At 42.6% G+C, this 27277-nt stretch overlaps 1 protein-coding gene across 1 annotated transcript in view; it reads left to right on the forward strand.

The window, feature by feature from the left end:
• The window catches only part of LOC118387803 (neurogenic locus notch homolog protein 1-like), a 58249-nt gene extending 36961 nt beyond the window's left edge, over window positions 1-21288 (forward strand). The window contains exons 16-34 of the mRNA XM_035776523.1: window positions 428-550; window positions 662-814; window positions 915-1143; window positions 1874-2075; window positions 2324-2477; window positions 4247-4431; window positions 7266-7398; window positions 7778-8035; window positions 8184-8296; window positions 8725-9296; window positions 9612-10052; window positions 10303-10448; window positions 12136-12349; window positions 12443-12533; window positions 12749-12911; window positions 16156-16454; window positions 16734-16881; window positions 18585-18682; window positions 18935-21288. Coding sequence (XP_035632416.1) covers window positions 428-550; window positions 662-814; window positions 915-1143; window positions 1874-2075; window positions 2324-2477; window positions 4247-4431; window positions 7266-7398; window positions 7778-8035; window positions 8184-8296; window positions 8725-9296; window positions 9612-10052; window positions 10303-10448; window positions 12136-12349; window positions 12443-12533; window positions 12749-12911; window positions 16156-16454; window positions 16734-16881; window positions 18585-18682; window positions 18935-20212 — 5000 coding nt within the window. The 3' untranslated portion in view covers window positions 20213-21288. The remainder of the gene's footprint in view (window positions 1-427; window positions 551-661; window positions 815-914; window positions 1144-1873; window positions 2076-2323; window positions 2478-4246; window positions 4432-7265; window positions 7399-7777; window positions 8036-8183; window positions 8297-8724; window positions 9297-9611; window positions 10053-10302; window positions 10449-12135; window positions 12350-12442; window positions 12534-12748; window positions 12912-16155; window positions 16455-16733; window positions 16882-18584; window positions 18683-18934) is intronic.
• The last annotated feature ends 5989 nt before the right edge of the window (window positions 21289-27277 follow it).

Genomic DNA, 27277 nt, shown 5'->3' on the forward strand with positions numbered 1-27277 from the left:
GGAAGCAGCTTCCTGCCTGGCCTCTGGTTACTGTGGAGATGGATAGGGAGGTGGACGGAAAAGTGGGCTTTAAAAACTGATGCAACTCTTCGGGGGGAGTCCTCCGTATGTGACTAGAAAAGGGAAATATCATACAATGCAGCCATTTCCATTTCGCTGTAAGACAACTTTGAAGAAGTCAAAGAGTTTAAAAGCATTGAATTGTGATGTAGTACTTCTCCAAAGTTGTCCAACTGCAAAAGGGAAGTGGAGAGTGAAATAAAAATGTAACACGAACAAAGCGTGTATGAACGGAACAAACATTCCGTTTGTTCAAAGAGCTCTTACTCAAAAAGTGTACAGACCGATTGATGATCTGTGATGGGTTCACTGTAGCACTTGAGGGCATTTGTTTGAGGTGTGTGTTGTGTTCCTATATCCCTACCAGGTGAGATGTGTGAGACACTGCTGGCCCCATGCAGCCCCATGCAGCCCTGTAAGAACGGTGGAGTGTGTCATGAGTCAGAGGACTACCAGAGCTTCTCCTGCCTCTGTCCAGAGGGATGGCAAGGTAAACTACTCATATCTTCCTCCATCTGTTCTGTTTATTCCTCCATCTGTCCACCCATCCATCCAATAGAGGGTGTTCTTTGAGAGACTGACTACCCCCCTCTTCTCTCAGGTCAAACATGCGAGATAGATATCAACGAATGTGTGAAAAGTCCTTGCCGCAGCGGCGCCACATGCCACAACATGGTGGGCAGCTACCGATGCAGCTGCCGTCCGGGCTACACCGGCCAGAAGTGTGAGACGGACATCGACGACTGCAAGCCCAGTAAGGAACTAAACATCAACTCTTCGCTCTGTCTTGTAAAGTGAACTTGGCCCAACTATCACTTACCTGATTACATATCTCTCTCGCTTTCTCTTTCTAGACCCCTGCAGTAATGGAGGTCTGTGCAGAGATGGAGTGGACAGCTTTGTGTGCACTTGTCTGCCAGGGTTCCGTGGTGGCAGGTGTGAGCATGACATTAATGAGTGCGAGAGCAACCCGTGTAAGAATGGGGCCAACTGCACCGACTGTGTCAACTCCTACACCTGCACCTGTCCACCCGGTTTCAGTGGCATCAACTGCGAGAATAACACCCCCGACTGCACAGAGAGGTACAGAGAGCAGTTCACATACTGTGTTTTCGTTAGTGGCAATTCAAAAGGACGGAGAAAAATACAATTTTTGCAAGAAACCATACCACTTCAGAGTATCTTAAATACATCCCATGTCTTTTCCTACTAGTGCTGAGTTTGCTGAACTACTTTGAGGGAACCTCATTTCTATGACTGATGTGGTTGTCTCGCCCAGCTATCTTTAGATGAATGCACTAATTGTTAAGTGTCTCTGGATAATAATATCTACTTAATTACTCAAATGTAAGCGTAAAATGCTTCTGAATACATCCTAAGAGAAACAAACCCTTTCCACATTGCTTGATTCAAGCTCGGGGCGGCAGGAAGCCTAGTGGTTAGGGCGTTGGGCAAGTAACATGTCATCTGCCCCTGAACGTGGGAGTTAACCCACTGTTCCTAGGCCTTCATTGTAAATAATAAATTGTTCTTTACTGACTTGCCTATTTAAATAACGGTTAAATAAAAAAATGTATTAGTAAAATGCTGACCAGATTATTCTGGATGTTGCTAAATAACCAGCTAATAAAAACGGATTGGAAGAAACAACATACATTTAAAATAAGCTAAAGTAAATAAAATTAAAATAAAAAAAAGTGAACTATCCTTTTAACATCCCTTTAACTCATTTGGTTACTATTCTTCTCATTTGGTTACTATACTACTGGTTACTATACGTCTCAACTCTTCCGTTGTGGTGTTTTTTCTCTAGCTCTTGCTTCAACGGTGGCACCTGCGTGGATGGCATCAATACCTTCACCTGCCTGTGTCTGCCAGGCTTCACAGGCAGCTACTGCCAGCACGACATCAATGAGTGTGACTCCAAGCCCTGCCTCAATGGTGGCACCTGTCTGGACAGCTACGGCACCTACAAGTGTACCTGCTCTCATGGCTACACTGGAGTCAACTGCCAGGTATGGGCAGAGTGGCAGCCATCTTGACTATCTCCTGAGTGCATTTGATTTTCAGAGCTTCATGGAATTCTATGTGTGTGTTTGTATATAATTATTTTCCCTCTATTTCTATTGATATAATAAAAATTAAAAAAACATCTTTGAAACAACTGAGACGTAATAGTGGTAGTTCACTCAACAGCGAGTGTGTGTGTGTGTGTTACGCATGGGTTTATTTGTGTGTTAATGTGTTCCTGCTCTGCTTGCAGAACCTGGTACGGTGGTGTGACTCATCTCCCTGTAAGAATGGAGGCTCATGTTGGCAGCAGGGCTCCTCGTACACCTGTCAGTGTCAGACCGGATGGACCGGCCTCTACTGCGACGTCCCCAGTGTCTCCTGCGAGGTGGCTGCCAAACAGCAAGGTGAACATAAAGCACACAGAGTAAAAACAATTCAAATTGTAGAAAATATTCACTTCCCCGGACTTTTTTGTTGTTGTTGTGTTGGACAGAATTTTAAATTGATTAAATTAAGATGTTTGGTCACTGGCCTAGACACAATACTCACAAATCTGTAAGGTCCCTCAGATTCAACCACAAAGAGCAGGAAGGTTTTCCAATGCCTCGCAAGAAACAGTACCTATTGGTAGATGGGTTAAAAAAAATAAAAAAATAAAGCAGACACTAAATATCCCTTTGAGCATGGTGAAGATATGAATTACACTTTGGATGGTGTATCAATTACACCCAGTCACGACAAATATATAAGCGTCATTCCTAACTCAGTTGCCAGAGTGGAAGAAAACTGCTCAGGCATTTTAACTTGAGACCAATGGTGACTTTAAAACAGGGTTTAATTGCTGCGATAGGAGAAAACTGAGGATGGATCAACAACATTGTAGTTGCTCCACAATGCTAACCCAATTGACAGAGTGAACAGAAGGAAGCCTGTATAGAATACAAATATTCCAAAACATGCATCCTGTTTTTGCAACAAGGCACTAAGGTAATACTGCAACAAAAAAAATGTGCAAAGCAATTAACTTTTTGTGCTGAATATAACGTTTTATGCTTGGGGCAAATCCAATACAACACATTACTGAGTACCACTCTCCATATTTTCAAACATAGTGGTGGCTGCATAATGTTATGGGTATGCATGTAACTGTTAAAGACTGAGTTTTTCAGGATACAAAAAATAAATGGAATGGAGCTAAGCACAGACAAAATCCTAGAGGAAAACCTGGTTCAGTCTCCTTGCCACCAGACACTGGGAAATTCATTCACCTTTCAGCAAGACAATAACCTAAACACAAGGCCAAATCTATACTGGAGTTGCTTACCAAGAAGACAGTGAATGTTCCTGAGTGTCAGAGTTAGTTTATACTTAAATCTGCTTGAAAATCTATGGCAAGACTTGAAAATGGTTGTCTAGAAATTATCAATTTGACAGAGCTTGAAGTATTTTGAAAAGAATAATGGACAAATATTGTACAATCCAGGTGTGCAAAGCTCTTATAGACTTGTCCAGAAAGCCTCACAGCTGTAATTACTGCCAAAAATAATTCTAACGTATATTGACTCGGGTGTGAATACTTATGTAAATTAAATATTTCTGTATTTCATTTTCAAAACAATCCATAACATTTTTAGTGTATTGTGTGTAGATTTTTTTTCCATTATTTAACTAGGCAAGTCAGTTAAGAACAAATTCTTATTTTCAATGACTGCCTAGGAACAATGGGTTAACTGCCTGTTCAGGGGCAGAATGACAGATTTGTACCTTGTCAGCTCAGGGATTTGAACTTGCAACCTTTCGGTTACTAGTGCAACACTCTAACCACTAGTGTGTGTGTGGTGTGTGTGTGTGTGTGTGTGTGTGTGTGTGTGTGTGTGTGTTATTCACACAACAAAATGTGGAATAAGTCAAGGAGTACGAATACTTTCTGAAGACATTTGTAACTATTAGACCGTTAATTTAGGCGAGACGGAGCACAAATTGTTCTGAGCACACACACTGTATGACCATCTCTAGGCCAAGCAGACAAAGATCCAATTTTGCATGTAAAATTGACCAATACAGGATGGTTAGGGGATGGTAAGAGCATGTTTGTGTGTGTTTTGTATGCTGTGTGAGTGTATATATGTTACTGTATAGCTAATATCCCCCCCACCCCCCCTCTTGTCTGAAGGTGTGGAGGTGGCTCACCTATGTCGTAACTCAGGCCAGTGTCTGGATGCTGGCAACACCCACTACTGCCGCTGCCAGGCGGGCTACATGGGAAGCTACTGCCAGGAACAGGTGGACGAGTGCTCCCCCAACCCTTGCCAGAACGGTGCCACCTGCACAGACTACCTGGGAGGGTACAGTTGTGAGGTATATATGCTCTAGTTAGCAAATATGAATCAACACAAACATCAATTATTATTCATTTGTTATCATTAATTTATACAGTTAAATGCCCACTCCGTAATTCCATGCACAACAAAAACGACAGCTCCGCCACTTGGTGTGCGACAGTATAATCTCTCTTTCTATCAAGGGTGGTAGGGTGTCAAAATTCAAGATAAAACCGTTATTTCATCCTTTCACAAGATATACAGTTGAAGTCGGAAGTTTACATACACTTAGATTGGAGTCATTAAAACGTGTTTTTCAACCACTCCACAAATGTCTTGTTAACAAACTATAGTTTGGCAAGTCGGCTAGGACATCTACTTTCTGCATGTTACAAGTCATTTTTCCAAAAATTATTTACAGAATTCACTGTATCACAATTCCAGTGGGTCAGAAGTTTAGTTGACCATGCCTTTAAACCGCTTGGAAAATTCCAGAAAATTATGTCATGGCTTTACAAGCTTCTGGCTAATTGACATTATTTGAGTCAAGTGGAGGTGTACCTGTGGATGTATTTCAAGGCCTACCTTCAAACTCAGTGCTTCTTTGCTTGACATCATGGGAAAATCTAAATAAATCAGCCAAGACCTCAGAAAAAAAATTGTGGACCTCCACAAGTCTGGTTCATCCTTGAGGGCAATTTCCAAACGCCTGAAGGCACCACGTTCATCTATACAAACAATAGCACGCAAGTATAAACACCATGGGACCACACAGCCGTCATACCGTTCAGGCAGGAGACGCGTTCTGTCTCCTTGAGATGAATGTACGTTGGTGCAAAAAGTGCAAATCAATCCCTGAACAACAGCAAAGGACCTTGTGAGGATGCTGGAGGAAACTTGTACAAATGTGTATATATATCCACAGTAAAACGAGTCCTATATCGACGTAACCTGAAAGGCCCCTCAGCAAAGAAGAAGCCACTGCTCCAAAACCACCATTAAAAAAAGCCAGACTACGGTTTGCAACTGCACATGGGGACAAAGATTGTTCTTTTTGGAGAAATGTCCTCTGGTCTGATGAAACAAAAATAGTAACAACTGTTTGGAGGAAAAAGGGGGAGGCTTGCAAGCTGAAGAACACCATCCCAACCGTGAAGCACGGGGGTGGCAACATCATGTTGTGGGGGTGCTTTGCTGCAGGAGGGACTGGTGCACTTCACAAAATAGAATGCATCATGAGGGAGGAAAATGATGTGGATATATTGAAGCAACATCTCAAGATATCAGTCAGGAAGTTAAAGCTTGGTTGCAAATGCGTCTTCCAAATGGACAATGACCCCCAAGCATACTTCCAAAATTGTGGCAAAATGGTTTAAGGACAACAAAGTCAAGGTATTGGAATGGACATCACAAAGCCCTGACCTCAATCCTATAGAAATAGTGTGGGCAGAATTGAAAAATCTTGTGCTAACAAGGAGGCCTACAAACCTGACTCAGTTACACCAGCTCTGTCAGGAGGAATGGGCCAAAATTCACCCAACTTATTGTGGAAGGCCACCTGAAACGTTTGACCCAAGTTAAACAATTTAAAGGCAATGCTACCAAATACTAATTGAGTGTATGTACACTTCTGACCCACTGGGAATGTGATGAAATAAATCAAAACTGATATAAATCATTCTCTGTAGTATTATTCTGACATTTGACATTCTTAAAATAAAGTGGTGATCCTAACTGACCTAAAACAGAGACTTTTTACTAGGATTAAATGTCAGGAATTGTAAAAAAAGAAACAGAGTTTAAATGTATTTTGTTAAGGTGTATGTAAACTTCCGACTTCAACTGTTGTCCCAAAACAAATCTAGGGTTGCTAGAGACGCGACCCAGTCGTTCAGTCTTTTTGTTCTGAATTTTTGGACGTGGCCCAGTCGTTCGTTCTAAATGTTCCATTGCCATACTGGCTGGCAGCGTTCTTATCCCTTATTTGCTAGCTAGCCAACTACGGCTAATGAGGCATGATTTCGCCTGACATAGAAAATGTGATCATTTGTCAGGACACTATTGTTCAGAGGAGCTAGCCAACAACAAAGCTACAGTAATACAATCACTTCAAACTGAAGCTGGAAAGACTGCAAATTACTTTTTTCAATATAGATTTATTTGTATATATCCATAAAAATGATGCCAGCTGATTCCAGATTTTGACTGGCTGAGAAACGCTGTCTTCCTGTCTGTTTCGTCCTGACCTCCGACATGTTCATTACTATGGGACAGCAGGAGATTGAATTTCAATATTGAAACAGTGTTGCAAATTTTAGAGAGATAGATAGCAATGTTTATACAAATATCTGCTGTTGAAAGCAAAATGTTGGTTTAAAAGAAATGTGTAATAATGTCTAGATGCTTTTTATAGTGGAGATCAAGTTTATAAATTGCCTGGCTGGGTTGATGAGACAAGCATTTTAACGTCATAGATTTAGCAAGTGGTAATTTGTGGAACAGACACCGGCTGAAATAGGGATTTAATCAATCAGCAATCAGGATTAGAACCACCTGTTGATTATATCAAGTGTATGGACCAGGTCTCCCTTGAGTAGGGTTGCAAAATTCTGGAAACTTTAAATAAATTCCCAGATTATCCAGAAATCCAGGTTGGAAATCCGGAATCCTCCAACCACGATTTTGGGAAAATCTGGGAATTTATTGAAAGTTTCCAGATTTTTGCAACCCTACTCAAGGGAGACCTGGTCCATACACTTGATATTAGAACAGTGTGAAAGTAGAGCAATGCTGGGTATCTTGAATCGTGTTTAAGATAGTACTTAATTTCTCTGGTATTTGAATGGTTTTGGTCCGGTTTGTCTCTGTCAGTGTCTTCCTGGGTACCATGGGGTGAACTGCTCCAAGGAGATCAACGAATGTCTGTCTCAGCCCTGTCAGCACGGGGGCACCTGCATCGACCTCATAAACACCTACAAATGCTCCTGTCCCAGAGGAACACAAGGTACACATTAGCACACACACACACACCAGCCATCTCATAAAAATCTCTATGAAGCTCTCATCCGTCTACAGTCTACCACTGAAAAACAAGCACAGAACAGTTAGTAGCAGCATATTAGTCATGTAGAACAATGCAGTAGTAGTGGAGCTCTATGCTAAATTACATATAATTAGATGTAATCATGTTCTTCCGTATTTACTGCTTATTCCCTCCTGATTCCGGGAGTCCTCCAACCTGGATTTCAAGATGATCTGGAAATGTCTTGAAAGTTTCCAGAATTGTGCAACCCTACTCAAGGAAAACCTGGTCCATACACTTGATATTATACAAATGATGGGTCTAATCCTGAATGCTAATCCTCAACCCACCCTTTCCCCAGGCATTCACTGTGAGATCAACCTGGATGACTGCAACCCCTCTACAGACCCTCTGACCAATGAGCCCAAGTGTTTCAACAAGGGTCAGTGTGTGGACAGAGTGGGGGGCTACCACTGTATGTGCCCCGCTGGCTACGTAGGGGAGCGCTGCGAGGGTGATGTTAACGAGTGCCTGTCGGACCCCTGCGACCTGCGAGGCTCCTACAACTGTGTCCAGCTCCGCAACAGCTACCGCTGCGAGTGTCGCACTGGATACACAGGTACTGACCATACCCTACGCACCTCAAATAAATTGGATTATTCTGTGTTTATGACCGATTGACACAACAATGCAAAAAAACATTGTCCACACATTTGAAATGTACATAAATAACACACATCGTTCTCCCTCTCTCTTCTCAACTCCAGGCCAGCGCTGTGACAAGGTGTTTGATGGCTGTAAGGGGAGACCATGTAGGAACGGAGGAATGTGTGCAGTGGCCAGTAACAACCCTGACGGATTCATCTGCAAATGCCCACCGGTGAGCACATTTACATTTTAGTCATTTAACAGACAATCTCATCCAGAGCAGTAGTGAGTGCTTACATTTTTGTACTGCTCACCGTGGAAATCAAACCTACAACCCTGGCATTGCAAGCGCCTTGCTCTACCAACTGAGCCACACTCCACTGACCAGACAACAAACTGTGGACCTCACCCTGGCCATAATGGCAACATGTTCCCCATATAGAGAAAAGGGAATAGGGTGACATTTGGACAGCCCCTAGTTCCCTATGTATTTATAGCCACAATCTCATTAAGCATCATTATTTATGTGTTTGATTCACTTTCAGTCTCTTTTTTGTATATCTTTGTGGAAAGGGAGCGGTTTGGCAATGCAAAGTAAATGTGTGTACCAACAGACTGTTTTAAGGTACAATCTCATCTCACCGATCTCTGCCTATCCAGGGTTACACAGGCTCCTCCTGCGAATACGACTCACGCTTCTGTGGTAGCCTCAACTGCAGAAATGGTGGCACCTGTGTCTCTGGCCACCTGAGCCCTCGTTGCTTGTGCCCCACGGCTTTTACCGGCCCTGAGTGCCAGACTCCCACGAACAGCCCCTGCAACGTCAACCACTGCTACAACGGGGGCACTTGCCAGAGAACCTCCGATGCACCCTTCTTCCACTGCAGCTGCCCGAACAACTTCAATGGCCTGCTCTGCCACATCCTTGATTACTCCTTTCCCGGTGGGTTCGGCCGGGACATCACACCACCACCCGAGGTAGAGGTGAGCTGCGAGATCCCGCAGTGCGACGAGTGGGCGGGCAACCACATCTGTGACTCGCTGTGCAACAACCACGCCTGCGGCTGGGACGGTGGCGACTGCTCGCTCAACTTCGATGACCCATGGCAGAACTGCTCGGCAGCTCTGCAGTGCTGGCGGTACTTCAATGACGGGAAGTGCGACGAGCAGTGCAAAAGCCCTGGGTGTCTCTACGACGGCTTCGACTGCCAGGGACAGGAGGGACAGTGCAAGTGAGTCTCGGTCCGGCTCGAATTCCTATATCCTGTGTTCCATCTCAAACTCTCACTATCTCACTATGCCCAGTATCAAACCTGTTTCACTCTCTGATGATTATTAAAACATATTAAACCATGTAAGAAGGATGATATGTTGTGTTTGTAAGAATAATGAACATTGTCTACCTTCCAACTCCTTACAAGTCTACCTATGCAAGTAATCCTTTCTAACCTACCTAGTTTTCTATCTCCATGGCGACCTCATCCAAGTCCTCTGTCTTTAGTTAACTTAAGTGCTAATCCTAATATTGACCATGTTAATCTCCCCAGCCCGCTGTATGACCAATACTGTAAGGACCACTACGCGGACGGCCACTGCGACCAAGGCTGTAACAACGCAGAGTGCGAGTGGGATGGCCTGGACTGCGCCAACAACATGCCCGAGAAGCTAGCTGACGGCCACCTGGTCCTTGTGGTCCACATCCCCCCCGAGCAGCTAAAAAATGGTTTGTCCACGTTCCTCCGTGAGCTCAGCAGCGTTTTGCACACCAACGTGGTGTTCCGGCGTGACGCAAACGGAGAGCCCATGGTGTTCCCCTACTATGGCAGCGAGCAGGAGCTGGCCAAGCACAACGTGAAGCGTTCCACCGACAGCTGGCCTGACTGGGCGGTCGTGCCAGCCAACATGCTCGGCCAGGTGAAGGAGAGCGTGGGGTCCATGGTGAACCTGCCCCGCCAGCGCCGAGAATTGGACCTCATGCAGGTCAAAGGGTAGGTACACACACTTGTTCATTTTGTTATACATTGATTGCTCAGTCACACGCATTCAATGATGCACACACAAATGCACCCACAGTCGCTCGCTCTCTCACTCACTCACTCCAGACATTACTTGTTGAGTCTTTCCAAAGAATTTTCCTTAGATTAGATATTTGAGAGGAGAGTCAGAAGTTGACCTGATTGGTCAAGTGAATCCTTTCCTTCCCTATTATTGGTTGAATTAACTCCCCTTCTCTGATAGGTCGGTGGTATACCTGGAGATTGATAACCGCCAGTGCTACCAGCAGTCCACGGAATGCTTCCAGAGCGCCACCGACGTCGCCGCGTTCCTGGGAGCGCTGGCCTCCAGCGGGAACCTCAATGTTCCTTACATCGAGGCAGTCACCAGTAAGTCCCAACATACAGTCTCTCAAGTTGAAATACTCTCCATTAAAAAATGTCTCTCCTTCATAAAATATGACTATGAAATTATGAAAATGGGCTAATAACTGCTTGTGATTTAGATGATGATGGTGACTTTATATGTATCCATTAGGAAAATGTGTGTCATACCGCCAATATACAGATATTCACAGACCGACGTAGAGCACATACAGTTGAAGTTGAAAGGTTACATACACCTTAGCCAAATACATTTAAACACAGTTTTTCACAATTCCTGACATTTAATCATAGTAAAAATTCCCTGTCTTAGTGTTAGTATCACCACTTTATTTTAAGAATGTGAATTGTCAGAATAATAGTAGAGAAAGTGATTTATTTGAGCTTTTATTTCTTTCATCACATTCCCAGTGGGTCAGAAGTTTACATACACTCAATTAGTATTTGGTAGCATTGCCTTTACATTGTTTAACTTGGGTCAAACGTTTCGGGAAGCCTTCCGCAAGCTACCCACGATAAGTTGGGTGGATTTTGGCCCATTCCTCCTGAAAGAGCTGGTGTAACTGAGTCAGGTTTGTAGGCCTCCTTGTAGGCTTTGTGATGGCCACTCCAATACCTTTACTTTGTTGTCCTTAAGCCATTTTGCCACAACTTTGGAAGTATGCTTGGGGTCATTGTCCATTTGGAAGACCCATTTGCGACCAAGCTTTTACTTCTTGACTGATGTCTTGAGATGTTGCTTCAATATATCCACATCATTTTACTGCCTCATGATGCCATCTATTTTGTGAAGTGCACCAGTCCCTCCTGCAGCAGAGCACCCCCACAACATGATGCTACCACCACCGTGCTTCACAGTTGGGATAGTGTTCTTCGGCTTGCAAGCCTCCCCCTTCAAACATAATGATGGTCATTATGGCCAAACGGTTCTATTTTTGTTTCATCAGACCCGAGGACATTTCTCCAAAAAGTACGATCTTTGTCCCCATGTGCAGTTGCAAACCGTAGTCTGTCTTTTTTAATGGCGGTTTTGAAGCAGTGGCTTCTTCCTTGCTGAGCGGCCTTTCAGGTTATGTCAATATATAGGACTCGTTTTACTGTGAATATAGATTATTTTGTACCTGTTTCCTCCAGCATCTTCACAAGGTCCTTTGCTGTTGTTCTGGGATTGATTTGCACTTTTCCCACCACAGTACGTTCATCTCTAGGAGACAGAACGCATCTCCATCCTGAGCGGTATGATGGCTGCGTGCTCCCATGGTGTTTATACTTGCGTAATATTGTTTGTACAGATGAACATGGTACCTTCAGGCGTTTGGAAATTTCTCCCAAGGGTGAACTAGACTTGTGGAGGTCAACAACAAACAATTCTGAGGACTTGGCTATTTTTCTTTGATTTTCCCATGTTGTCAAGCAAAGAGGCCATGAGTTTGAAGGTAGGCTTTGAAATACATCCACAGGTACACCTCCAATTGACTCAAATTATGTCAATTAGCCTATCAGAAGCTTCTGAAGCCATGACATCATTTTCTGCAATTTTCCAAGCTGTTTAAAGGCACAGTCAACTTAGTGTATGTAAACTTCTGACCCACTGGAATTGTGATACAGTGACATCAACTGTAAGAATTACATGCATAGTACAACAGTTGTCCCCATTCTGACATGCTGTACTCTCCCTGCCCCTCTCTCCCAGGTGTGCAGCCCACCCCTGCATCCTCTGAGCTATATCCAATGTACGTGGTGTTCCTGGGGCTGGCTGTACTGGGCTTCATCTGCCTGGGGGTGCTGGTGTCACGTAAACGCCGACGGGAGCACGGACAGCTCTGGTTCCCTGAGGGCTTCAAAGTTTCTGAGCCCAGCAAGAAGAAACGCAGAGAGCCCGTAGGAGAGGACTCTGTGGGACTCAAGTATGTGTGTGTTTGTGTGTTTGCGTGTGTGCGCGCGTGTGTGTGTGTGTTTTCATGTGTGGCTATCTAACTTGTCTTTTCTATGTCCATCAGGCCACTGAAGAACATATTGGACATTTCTCTGATGGACGACAGCCAGAATGGATTGTGGGGAGAGGAGGAGCCAGACTCGAGACGCTTTAGGGTAAGAGAGCATCTGAAGCCTACACAGACCATGTACAACCACTAAATGTATAAAATTGTGTACACATCTGGAAATGTTAAATACATAAACACATAATTTCCTTTGCCTACATAATGTGTATTGTGTGGTCACAGAGATTGTGTTGTCCTGTATTCGTTAAAAAATATATATATTTTGTTACGATAGTTGATGGACCATGTTTGTCTCTGTGTTAGTTTGAGGAGCAGGCCGTGTTGGACCTAGATGACCGCACTGACCACAGACAGTGGACCCAGCAACACCTGGACGCGGCTGACCTGCGGATCCCTTCCATCGCCCCCACGCCTCCCCAGGGAGAGATCGAGAATGACTGCATGGACGTCAATGTCCGAGGCCCAGGTGTGTGAGGATCTCCCTCTGCTCTTTTTTATCTCTATATACAGTACCAGTCAAAAGTTTTGACACATCTACTCATTCCAGGGTTTTTCTTTATTTTTACTATATAATAATAGTGAAAACATCAAAACTATGAAATAACACACATGGAATCATGTAGTAACCAAAAAAGTGTTAAACAAATCAAAATATATTTGAGATTCTTCAAAGTTGCCACCCTTTGCCTTGATGACAGCTTTGCACACTCTTGGCATTCTCTCAACCAGTTTTATGGGGTAGTCACCTGGAATGCATTTCAATTAACAGGTGTGCCTTGTTAAAAGTACATTTTTGGAAATTATTTCCTTAATGCGTTTGAGCCAATCAGTTGTGTTGTGACAAGGTAGGAGTGGAATACAGCAGATTCAGCAGACTCTATTTGGTTAAACTTTTAAAGTTTCTTCAATTTCAGTTGCAAAATCCATCAAGCGCTATTAAAACTGGCTCTCATGAGGACCGCCATAGGAAAGATAGACCCAGAGTTACCTCTGCTGCAAAGGATAAGTTCACTAGAGTGACCAGCTTTAGAAATTGCAGCCCAAATAAATGCTTCACAGAGTTCAAGTAACAGACACATCTCGACATCAACTGTTTAGAGGGGACTGCGTCAATCAGGCCTTCATGGTTGAATTGCTGCAAAGAAACACTACTGAAGGACATCAATAAGAACAAGAGACTTGCTTGCGCCAAGAAACACGATCAATGGACATTAGACCTGTGGAAATCTGTCCTTTGGTCTAGAGTCCAAATTTGAGATATTTGGTTCCAACCGCTGTGTCTTTGTGAGCCACAGAGTAGGTGAATGGATGATCTCTCCACATGTGTAGTTCCACCGTGAAGCATGGAGGAGGAGGTGTGATGGTGTGGGGATGCTTTGCTGGTGACACTGTCAGTGATTTATTTAGAATTCAAAGCACACTTAACCAACATGGCTACCACAGCATTCTGTAGCGATATGCCATCCCATCATTTGTTTTTCAACAGGACAATGACCCAACACACTTCCAGCCTGTGTAAGGGCTATTTGACCAAGGACCGTGATGGAGTGCTTCATCAGATGACCTGGCCTCCACAATCACCCGACCTCAACCCAATTGAGATGGTTTGGGATGAGTTGGACTGCAGAGTGAAGGAAGAGCAGCCAACACATGCTCAGCATATGTGGGAACTCCTTCAATACTGTTGGAAAAGCATTCCAGGTGAAGCTGGTTGAGAAAATTCCAAGAATGTGCAAAGCTGTCATCAAGGCAAAGGGTGACTTCTTTGAAGAATCTCAAAATATAAAATATATTTTGATTTGTTTAATACTTTTTTTGGTTACTACATGAGTCCATGTGTTTTTTCAAAACCCTTGAATTAGTAGGTGTGTCCAAACTTTTGAATGGTACTGTATACATTCACTCCCTTTTCTCTCCTCTCTCTGTCTCTCGATTCAATTTATGGGATTTATTGGCATGGGAAACATATGTTTACATTGCCAAAGCAAGTGAAATAGATCATTAACAAAAGTGAAATAAAAAATTAACAGTATAAACATTACACTTTCAAAAGTTCCAAAACAATAAAGACATTTAAAATGTCGTATTCGGAATATATACAGCGTTGTAATGATATGCAAATAGTTAAAGTACAATAGGGAAAATAAATAAACATAAATATAGGGGGAAATCTGAGGGAAATTAACTCAGCAAAAAAAGAAACACCCCTTTTTCAGGACCCCGTCTTTCAAAGATAATTAGTAAAAATCCAAATAACTTCACAGATCTTCATTGTAAAGGGTTTAAACACTGTTTTCCATGCTTGCTCAATGAACCATAAACAATTAATGAACATGCACCTGTAGAACAGTCGTTAAGACACTAACAACTTACAGACGGTAGGCAATTATGTTATGAAAACTTAGGGCACTAAAGAGGCGTTTCCAATGACTCTGAAAAACACTAAAAGAAGATGCACAGGGTCCCTGCTCATCTGCGTGACTTTGCCTTTATTTTGGTTTGTTTGTCAATTAGGGTGTGCAGGGTGAACACATGGTCTGTCGTACGGTAATTTGGTAAAAATCCCATTTGACATTTGCTCAGTACATTTGCTCAGTACATTTTTTGCTGAGGAAATGTATGAGTCTGCTGTTAATGATAATGCAGAGGATTTTCCCAAGGTTGCTGTTGACGCATATCCCACGGTAGTTTGTCTCCCCTTTTATGTGGATTGGGGTGATCAGTCCTGGTTCCGAATATTGGGGAATATGCCAGAGCTGAGGATGATGTTAAAGAGTTTAAGTATAGCCAATTGGAATTTGTGGTCTGTATATTTTATCATTTCATTTAGGATACAATCAACCCCACAGGCCTTTTGGGGTTGGAGGGTTTGTATATTTTTGTCCTGTAGTTCATTCAATGTAATTGGAGAATCCAGTGTAGTCTTTAATAGTTGATTCTAAGATTTTTATTTGATAATGTATATGTTTTTGCTGTTTGTTCCTTTTTATTGAGCCAAAAATATTGGAGAAGTGGTTTATCCATACATCTCTGTTTTGGATAGATAACTCTTCATGTTGTTGTTTGTTTTGGAGTTTTCCAATTTTCCCAGAAGTGGTTAGATTCTATGGATTCTTCAATTACATTGAGCTGATGGACGTAGAGGACGTAGGGGGCCTATATGTGACACTAGTGACACTATATGCTTTATCTTGGCCAAGTCGCAATTGTAAATGATAACTTGTTCTCAACTTGCCTACCTGGTTAAATAAAGGTGAAATAAATCAAATAAAATAAAAATATATAGTGTCTGTCATACCCCCCTGTCACATGACTTGTTTAGAAGTAACATTAAAGATGTCCTCCAGTGATACAAAAAATGTTTAATCCTGTTTAAATGGGATATCCCACGTATAAATAAATTGAAAGTGCACACACTAAAGGGTAAATAAATATGTTATGAGAAAAATGTTTGTTAGACACAACTGCAAACTTTAAGGAGTAGGGCATTCAATGAGTTGGTCTGATGGGAATTTGTGATGATATTGGCCTCCCCCCTTGTTTGAGGAGCAATTACTAAAACAAAAGAGCAAAGGCCCACACCCCCATGCCCACCTATTGTTAAGTAAATCGGGTGTTAAGTGAGGTGAAAAGGAGACTGGAGTGCCACTCAGTATTTGCCCTTTGTCCTAATGTGTTTTTTTTCTCTCTATCTAATTCCCATCTCTCAGATGGTTTCACTCCTCTAATGATCGCATCGTGCAGCGGGGGAGGCTTGGAGACGGGGAACAGTGAGGAGGAGGAGGACCCTTCGGCTGAGATCATCTCTGACTTCATCTACCAGGGCGCCAACCTGCACAACCAGACGGACCGCACAGGCGAGACCGCTCTTCACCTGGCCGCCCGCTACGCCCGTTCCGACGCCGCCAAGCGACTGCTGGAGTCCACCGCCGACGCCAATGTCCAGGACAACATGGGGCGCACTCCACTGCATGCCGCTGTCGCTGCAGACGCACAGGGAGTCTTCCAGGTACCAGAGTTCTCTATACTACTACAGTACTCTAGTAGTGCTACATACTTAGCATAGTGCTACTCTGAAATAGTAAATACATTCATTTTATATGCCACTTTTCATTTGTGGACTATCAAAATGCTTTTCTATAGCATGTGCAAAACTGTGAATTTCCGTGAATTGAAAATGCTATTATATACACAATGCCATATGTAGCATTCCCTATTACCAGTTAAGCATTTGGACTTTGCTCTCAGATTTAGCCTGTTGACTAAAGGTGTCTGTCTTTTCGTTCAGATTCTGATCCGGAACCGGGCAACTGATCTTGACGCCCGCATGCATGATGGAACAACTCCTCTGATCCTGGCTGCCCGATTGGCTGTGGAAGGCATGGTGGATGAGCTTATCAACTGCCATGCTGATGCCAACGCCATCGATGACTTTGGTAGGTTACAGGCTGACCACACTGTGACGCGAGTGTTGCAAAATAAATGTAGAAATCTATATTATTCAATTATTGCACCCACACTGCACGCGCCAACGGACGTCTGCGTCGCCAAGGGCTAAAATAGAAGTCAGTTCTATTTGTGATGCAGATTGCGCTGCAAGTCCTGCCTCTCCCATCTCATCATTGTTTTATAGAAGCAGGTACCCACGTGCCATCTCCTCATTGGTTATACCCACGTGGGTGACTGAAGATGAGGTCAGTGGTGGTAATGCACCTAATTTATGAAAGTTGCCAATCGCAATAGAAGGTCAAGAGAAGAAAAAGCCTGGAATGATGAGAAATGACTAGAAACGATTCAGTTATGTGTGGAATAATTTGTGGAGTTGAGGACCTTGTGCATTTCAGGTAAAATAACAACTCAATGTTTATATCCCAGGACAAATAGCTAACAGCAAGCTATCTAAATAGGACAAATTAGCTAGAAAGTGCAAGCTAGCTAGCTAAATTGCCATAAATGTTTTGTTTTTCGACCTGTCCCCAAACTAATATAATTGGTTCAAAGTTTGTTTGAATATTTTAACCTGCATGTCGTGATCGCGTTTGGTGGAATACACTTATGCACGATGGCGCACGCGCGCAGCCGGTTTGGGTTCTGTGTTACACTGAATTTACTTTGGTTCTGGTCACATCATATCTCCCACACAATGTACTAAGGAATGGGTGTAATTTGAGATTTGCCCTTAACCTCTAGTGACACCCCATCCCGTGAACGGGACCATTGTCATCATCTGACACTAATTAGCATAATGCAACGGACATAAATATTCCTAGAAAATATTCCTATTCCTAAAAATCACAAATGTCACAAATATATTGAGACACAGCTTAGCCTTTTGTTAATCACCCTGTCATCTCAGATTTTCAAAATATGCTTTACAGCCAAAGCTAGACAAGCATTTGTATAAGTTTATCGATAGCCTAGCATAGCGTTTTGTCCAGCCAGCAGCAGGTAGCTTGGTCACGGAAATCAGAAAAGCAATCAAATTAAATCGTTTACCTTTGATGAGCTTCGGATGTTTTCACTCACGAGACTCCCAGTTAGATAGCAAATGTTCCTTTTTCCCCAAAATATTATTTTTGTAGGCGAAATAGCTCCGTTTGTTCTTCACGTTTGACTGAGAAATCGCCCGGAAATTGCAGTCACGAAAACGGCGAAAAATATTCCAATATTAGAAACATCCGTTGTTTATAATCAATCCTCAAGGTGTTTTTCAAATATCTAGAAACATGGCAAACGTTGTTTATAATCAATCCTCAAGGTGTTTTTCAAAAACTATGACACTAGACACATTAGGGAATAGAAAAATAATATTCACTGCTCAATAGGGACTGGAACACAGGCTTCTAAATAAGAGTAGGAGCAAAATCAGTTCTGTTATACTCACAGACAATATTTTTACAGTTTTGGAAACTTTAGTGTTTTCTATCCTAATCAATTATAGCATCTTGTCCTGACAAAATATCCCGTTTACTACGGAAATGTTATTTTTCCAAAAATGAAAATACTGCCCCCTAGTCACAAAAGGTCAACCGGCTGACCCATCTTCATGGACTATGGCCCTCATGGTCTAGGAATGTGCAGGTTATATGCTTTTGCATTAAATGATCCATCCTTTTATTTATTTTAATTTCTCATCCAGGTAAATCTGCCCTTCATTGGGCTTCAGCTGTCAACAACGTGGATGCTGCCATGGTGTTGTTGAAGAATGGCGCCAACAAAGACATGCAGAACAATAAGGTGAAAAACATGGATAACACAAACATGGCTCTTACATATCACACTATTTGACACACTAGTGAAACTACTATTTGTCAACTTGTGTAGTTGTGTGTGATTGTTATATGCTCAATGGTGTATTTGGAAATGTTGGAAAAAAATACTAAACGCTCATTGTGGTGCAATGCCATTCCAGTAAATGCCACCATTGTTCAAGGGATCGAAGAATAATCACAATCGAATGTAAAAACACACTGTTTGCTGTCTCTCTAGGAGGAAACTCCTCTCTTTCTGGCAGCCAGAGAGGGCAGTTATGAGACGGCCAAGGTACTGCTGGAGCACTTTGCCAACCGTGAGATCACCGACCACCTGGACCAGCTTCCCCGGGACATCGCCCAGGAGCGAATGCACCATGACATTATCCGTCTGCTCGATGAATACAACCTGGTGAGGAGCCCAGGGCTCCATAATGGGACCCTGAGCGCCACTAACCTGTCTCCTCCTCTGTGCTCCCCCAACGGATACCTGGGCAGCCTCAAGCCCACCGCCCCGGGCAAGAAGGTCCGCAAGCCAGGCTCTGGAGGGAAGGATGGTGGCAAAGATATGAGGATACGGAAGAAGAAGTCCCTGGACGGGAAGGGCAGTCTGCTGGACAGCTCAGCCGTTCTCTCGCCCGTCGACTCCCTGGAGTCGCCCCACGGGTACCTGTCCGACGTGGCGTCGCCACCAATGACATCGCCATTCCAGCAGTCTCCGCCCATGTCGTTCAACCACCTGCAAGGCAGTGGAGACAGCCACGTGGGTCAGATAGGCATGGGCAAGGGGCAGGACATGGGGCGTATGCCCTTTGATCCGAACCCTCCCCGCCTATCCCACCTGCCTGTTTCCAGCCCCGGCAGCCAGGGAACCATCACTATGGCCATGGGCGGAGCTGGAGGAAGAGGACAGTGTGATTGGCACTCCAGGATACACCCGGGTCTCGGGCAGCAGGGTGGCTTTAACCAAGGCCTTCCCATGTCCCACAGTATGATGGCTCCCCTCCGCGGGGTCCCCACTGCCACCCTATCCCGGATCATGGGCTACCAGGGCCTGCAGACCAGCCATCTGGGCACGCCGCCCCACCTCATGCAGCAGATGCACTCCCGGCAGAACCCGCAGCTCCAGCACCAGAACTCCAACTCCACTACGGCTGGCCAGGTCCTGAGCCAGAGTTTCCTGAGCAGCGAGCTGAGCGGCTCGGACCTGCAGCAGGGCAACGGGGTGGGTCGCTCGGTCCCCATCCACACCATCCTCCCCCAGGAGACCCAGATTCTCGGCACACAGTTCCTCACCCCACCCTCCCAGCACAGCTATTCCGGCCCAATAGACAACACACCCAATCACCAGCTGCAGGTGCCTGACCACCCCTTTCTAACTCCCTCCCCCGGATCCCCTGACCAATGGTCCAGCTCCTCTCCACATTCCAATATGTCTGATTGGTCAGAGGGCATCTCCAGTCCTCCAATGAGTTTGCATTCTCAGATGGGACTTATCCCTAACCAGTTTAAGTAGAGTGGACAGAAGAACTCGTCAATATGAAAACAAAATAAAAAATACTTTTAATTGGACAATGGACAAGAACATCGGACCTGACTGAAGATTCCTTTTTTATTACCAATTTTTATACTAATGACAAGAACTGTTTTTTTTTATTTTTTATTTATGTACTTTTTTGACATGATATAAAGAAGATGCTTTTATATTTCTGCTTTTTTTTTAAATTGGAAGGGAACCTGGGCTGCGTGTGCGGGGAGATTGGGGACAGGGCGTCAGGAAAGGAGTATGTCTATCTACCGTGACGCAGAGGCTACTGACTATGCGAACACTGGCTATTTATTGGTGTCTTATGTTGCTCTCATCACTGGATCGTGCACCAATTTTCACTGTTTTATTTTGGGAGTGCATTGTCATTATGATGTTTTGTATAATATATTTTTCAGGGGAATGTTTGTTGTAAAAGTTCCAGTATTAATTGATTAGATGTATAACCTCATCTTTTTTTTAACTGAAGCAAGTTTGTTACTGAACTACAATCCATTAAGTCTTAACACTGAGTATGCGCTAGAGGATGGATGATCGAACCTGTTTCTTTAAGTGTGTCCAAAATGCCACCCCTGTCAGTTTAACGGTTTAGTTTGGGGGATTAGAATGGGAATGGGACCAGATGAGTCCCACTGGGAAACTGTGTTAACTGAAAGTGCAACGGTAAGTTCATCCAGGACATGAGAAAACTTAAAGACAAATTACATCTTACACATGCCTTATTCTACAAAGGTGTATCACTGTTATTTTGCTCCTTTGAAGGCAAAAATGTCATCTTTGGTGAGATTCCCAGTGACTGTCCTCTAAATCGAGGATTTTTGTGTGTGTATGAGAGAAAGGAGACAGTTCTTGTGTGTTTAATGACATCACCTGCGCTTTGTGGGGAGCATGTTATAGGTGTCTGTTATGTCACATTTATAAACTAGATCAGAGAAGTGTTTTAAGAAATGTCATTCAATGGTCTATGGACATGCAATGTTTGCAAACAAAAAGTATTTCCTGTCAAATATCTTCTTGATACAATAAAGGGCACTGTTAAGCTTGCAGTTATGGATTACATTTTATTATTTATTAACGTTTACATTCACACAATGTGATTGACTAACCACAATCGATGAATATAACGGTTTGATTAGAACGTTTCCGTAATAATCCTGTTTTACATTGACACATCTGAAATCAGGCTACCTGATGGGACTTTGATAAATGCATGAAATCTCATTGTAGCCTATAGATATGAAATTTATTTTTTATTTTACCTTTACATTTGAGTCATTTAGCAGACATTCTTAATTAAACAGAGTCACTTACAGTTAGTGCATTCATCTTAAGATAGCTTGGTGGGACAATAACATATCACAGTCATAGCTACTTTGAGGAAAAATGTACTTACTCTCAGCTAAGTCAGAGCTAGTAAGGGGGAAATGCATTGTTTTCTCTTTTTTCAACCCGACTACATGTCTGTGTCAGAAACAATAATGCAGTGCCAAGTTGAATCATAACCTAATGATGCACTGCATTATTGTTTCTGACACACAGAGACAAAGGATGTACACAGTTTACTAGGTACACCCATCTACTACTTGAGTCGGACCCACCTTTACCTCCATAAACAGCCTGAATTCTTCGGGGCATTCTACAAGATGTCGGAAACGTTCAACAGGGATGTTGGTCCATGATGGCATCACGCAGTTGCTGCAGATTGGATGGCGGTACATTCATGCTGTGAACAGCCCGTTCAATCTCATCCCAAAGATGCTCTTTTGGGTTGAGGTCTGGGAACTGCACAAGGCACTCAAGTAAACTGAACTTGCTGTCAAGTTCCAGGCTAGAACGGTGCGGGGGTAAAATCATTAGGTAAGCCAATCCCAGTAAAAAAAAAGCAATATTACAGCCTATGTTTTGATATAAACTGTTGTTGGCTCTATAACCCAATCGTTCATACGCCATCGTGATATACAATAAGGCCATGACAAAAAAAGTCAGTCACACAGTGGAGGAATACATTAAAGTACACGTTTGTTTCATCACAAAACAGGAGAGCAACAACTGTCCGGTGAAGTCCACGAAGCAAATATTGCATGTAAAAAAGTTATGACCTGCAGCATGGTCAAGCAAGTTAACGATTTTGACAGTTTACTCAACAACTACTGCTTTAGAACCACAGTTACCGCAAGTCCGCACAAAGACAACAGGAGCATTGCCTCTGCTACTTCAGCACCATTTCAACTTCTTATGGCTGCAATCCCGTTAACGGGATGATATGACAACAGCCAGTGAAAGTGCAGGGCGCCAAATTCAAAACAAAATAAATCTAAATTAAAATTCCTCAAACATACATGTATTTTATACCGTTTTAATGGTATTCTTGTTGTTAATCCCACCACAGTGTCCGATTTACAAATAGGCTTTACAGCGAAAGCACCACAAACAATTGTTAGGTCACCACCAAGCCACAGAAAAACACAGCCATTTTTCCAGCCAAAGAGAGGAGTTTCAAAAAGCACAAAGAGATCAAATTAATCACTAACCTTTGATGATCTTCCTCAGATGACACTCATAGGACTTCATGTTACACAATACATGTATGTTTTGTTTGATAAAGTTCATATTTATCAAAATATGAGTTTACATTGGCGCGTTACATTCACAAGTTCCAAAAACATCCAATGATTTTGCCCCATCATTCAACAGAAATACTCATCATAAATGTAGATGATAATACAAGTTATGCACATGGAATTATAGATATACATCTCCTTAATGCAACCGCTGTGTCTGATTTTTAAAAAACTTTACGGAATAAGCAAACCATGCAATAATCTGAGACTGCGCTCAGAAGAAATAGTCACAATGGCCGCCATGTTGGCGTCAACATAAACAAGAAATTACATGATAAATGTTCCCTTACCTTTGATCTACATCAGAAAGCACTCCAGGAATCCCAGGTCCACAATAAATGTTTGTTTAGTTCGATAATGTCCATTATTTATGTCCAAATACCTTCTTTTGTTAGCGCGTTTGGTATACATATCCAAACGCTCATTCTGGTCAGCGTTACGTAGGACAAAAACTTCAAAAAGTTATATTACAGGTCGAAGAAACATTTCAAACTAAGTACAGAATCAATCATTAGGATCTTTTTAACATAGCTTCAATAAAGTTCCAACCGGAGTATTCCTTTGTGTCTTGATGAGCAATGGAACGCAAGTGGATACCATGAGGAATGTGCGTGATCAGAAAATGGCTGACTGTCACCTGATAGATTCTGCTCTAATTCAGTCAGACAACACAGTAGAAGTCTCATTCAAATTGATTGAAATGGTTGACACTTAGTAGAACCCCTAGGCAGTGCAACATCATTAATATCTCAAGGGGATTTCATTGGGAACTGGGAACAAGCTCAGATTTCTCACTTCATGTTTTGATTTCTCCTCAGGATTTTGCCTGCCATATGAGTTATGTTATACTCACCGACATCATTCAAACAGTTTTAGAAACGTTAGAGTGTTTTCTATCCAATACTAATAATAATATGCATATATTAGCAACTGACACTGAGGAGCAGGCCATTTACTTTGGGCAACTTAATCCAAGCTACTCAATATTGCCCCCCCAGCCATAAGAAGTTATTAAACATTTAAACAAAATCAAATCAACTATATATATATATATATATATATATATATATATATATATATGCTTAGTTTAATACACTGTAGAAAAACGTAAATATACCAAATACAATTTAGCCTAATCGGTGTTGCTAAATATCATGTGGCTGTCCATGATACAGATTTGTCTATCTGTGTGTGTGTGCATGCGTGAAAACCATGTTGGGGGGACTCGCCCTACTTGTAGACTAGTTGAACGACAATGCCGTCCTCTCTCATGTTGGCAAAACGGTCTGTACCCTTTTACTTTTTGTTTTCACAGGCTACCTAGCTAAAATGCTTACTAGCCTAACTTCTTCGAATGAACCAGCTAAGTTAGCTAGCTAGTTAACGTGAGACTGCTAGGCTACATATTGAACTTCAATCGTCTCAGACCAGTTGTGCAACATATTCATTTATGGTTCGGTCAAAATCGTCGTCGTAATCAATGGCCTGTACAGATCATTAAGACACGTTTTGCTGACAATGATGACCTTTGCTCAGGATGTGATTTGATTGGTGTGTGGGGGGCATTTGGTGGGCGTTTTGCTGTGCCATGACAACCCACAGTTGAGCTTAGCTCAACGCTGATTGGCTAACTATTTTTTATATTGTTGCGCCGTTATTTGTCTGTTTGTGGCCAGCCTGTTTGCTTGCACGATTCTTGCCATTCTCCTTCGACTTCTCCCATCAACAAACTGTTTTCGCCCACAGGGCTGCCACTTACTGGATGTTTTTTGATTGTCGCACCATTCACTGTAAATCCTAGACATTGTCGTACGTGAACAGCCCAGGAGGGCAACCGTTTCTCAGATACTGGATCCGGCACGCCTGGCACTGACGATCATACCATGCTCGAAGGTCACTTGTTTTTCCCATTCTAACATTCAATCGAACAGTAACTGAATGCCTCAATGCCTGTCTGCCTGCTTTTTTATAGCAAGCCACGGGACTCACTGTCTGTAGGAACCAGGGGAAAGTTTAGCATGTAAATCTTGGTGGGGCAACAAACAAACAAAAAAAGTGGGATGCATGCCTAATTGCGCTAATACGGTGACAAACAGTGCCCACAAACTGTTAGGGCCCACATAATGCTGTCCCAACAGTAGTCCCAACATCTTACCACTGCTACACCTGGCTATCAGCGGAGCCTTGTCTGGCAGTTTAACAGTTCATTCAGCCTCATTTACTGCCTTTTAAAAAACATAGCTGATATGGCTGACATGCTTAACCTCTTGAAGCTAGGGGGCACTATTTTTATGTTAGGAAAAATAATGTTCCCAAAGTAAATGGCCTATTTCTCAGGACCAGATACAATAATATGCATATAATTGACAGATTCTGATAGAAAACACTCTAATGTTTCCAAAACTGTCAAAATATTGTCTGTGAGTATAACAGAACTGATATTGCAGGCGAAACCCTGAGAAAAATCAAACCAGGAAGTGGCTTCTATTTTGAAAACTACATGTTCCATAGCCTCCCATTGCTCCATTTAAAGGGAAATCAACCAGATTCCTTTTCCTATCGCTTCCTCAAGGTGTCAACAGTCTTCAGACATAGTTTCAGGCTTTTATTTTGAAGAATGAGTGTGAACGACCACATTGCGTAAGTGGATAGGTGGGGGATCTCAGAGTGAATTGTGCACAAAAGAGAAAGGCAGCCATTGTTACTCCCGGTCCTAGTGAAAAGCCAACTGTCCCGGTTGATATATTATCGAATAGTTATTTGAAAAACACCCTGAGGATTGATTATAAAAAACGTCTGACATGTTTCTGTGGACATTATGGATATAATTTGGAATTTTTGTCTGCGTTGTCGTGACCGCTCTTTCCGGTGGATTCATGGGCATAACGCACCAAACTAACGGAGGTATTTGGATATAAAAAATATATTTATGGAACAAAAGGACATTTGTTGTCTAACTGCGAGTCTCGTGAGTGAAAACATCCGAAGATCATCAAAGGTAAACGATTAATTTGATTGATTTTCTGATTTTCGTGACCAAGTTACCTGATGCTAAGTGTACTTATTGTTTTGTCGAGCGATCGATAAACTTATGCAAACGCGTGTATTGCTTTCGCTGTAAAGCAACATTTCAAAATCTGAGACAACAGGTGGATTAACAAAAGGCTAAGCTGTGTTTTGCAATATTGCACTTGTGATTTCATGAATATGAATACTTTCTAGTAATATTATTTAACTATGCTATTCAGCGTTGCTGATGACAATTATCCTGGATCCGGTATGGGTGTGTAACGGCAGATTTCCTCCTCTTCGTCTGAAGAGGAGTAAGGACCGGACCAAGATGCGGCGTGGTAAGTGTTCATGATGATTTTACTAAGAAAAGCACGGGCTGGCAGGGTAGCCTAGTGGTTAGAGCGTTGGACTAGTAACCAAAAAGTTGCAAGTTCGAATCCCCGAGCTGACAAGGTACAAATCTGTCGTTCTGCCCCTGAACAGGCAGTTAACCCACTGTTCCTAGGCCGTAATTGAAAATAAGAATTAACTGACTTGCCTAGTAAAATAAAAAATAAAATAAAAATACAAAAACAATAAACGAATATTTGAAATAACCAAACCGAAACAGTACCGTGTGGCGACAAACACTCACACGGAAACAAACCAACAGTGAAACCCAGGCTACCTAAATATGGTTCTCAATCAGGGACAACGAAAAACAGCTGCCTCTGATTGAGAACCATACAGCCATTTTCCAACCAAGGAGAGGTGTCACAAAAGACAGATATAGCATTAAAATGAATCACTTACCTTTGATGATCTTCATCTGATGGCACTCCCAGGTGTTAGACAATAAATGTTTGCTAAAGTTTATCTTTATGTCCAAATACCTCCTTTTTGTTTGCACGTTTAGTCCAGTATTCCAAATGCACAACTCGCAGGCACTAAGTCCAGACAAAAAGTCAAAAAAGTTCCATTATAGTTCGTAGAAACATGTCACACAATGTATAGAATCAATCTTTAGGATGTGTTTATCATAAATCTTCAATAATATTCCAACCGGACAATTCCTTTGCCATTAGAAATGAAAGGGAACGGAGCGCGCAATAAACAACTCAAGGCTTTCAGCCTGATCCCTGGTTGAAACAGCTCTTATTCGCTCCCCTTTCACAAAAGAAGCCTGAACCAACGTTCTAAAGACTGTTGACATCTAGTGGAATCCTTAGGAAGTGCAATCTGACCCCATTTACACTGTATATTGGATAGGGAATCACTTAAAAAAACTACAAACCTCAGATTTCCCACTTCCTGGTTGGGTTTTTCTCAGGTTTTCGCCTGCTATATGAGTTCTGTTATACTCACAGACATCATTCAAACAGTTTTAGAAACTTCAGAGTGTTTTCTATCCAAATCCACTAAT

This window comes from Oncorhynchus keta, unplaced genomic scaffold (assembly GCF_023373465.1).
Source record: "Oncorhynchus keta strain PuntledgeMale-10-30-2019 unplaced genomic scaffold, Oket_V2 Un_contig_1083_pilon_pilon, whole genome shotgun sequence".
Classification (NCBI taxonomy): Eukaryota; Metazoa; Chordata; class Actinopteri; order Salmoniformes; family Salmonidae; genus Oncorhynchus; species Oncorhynchus keta.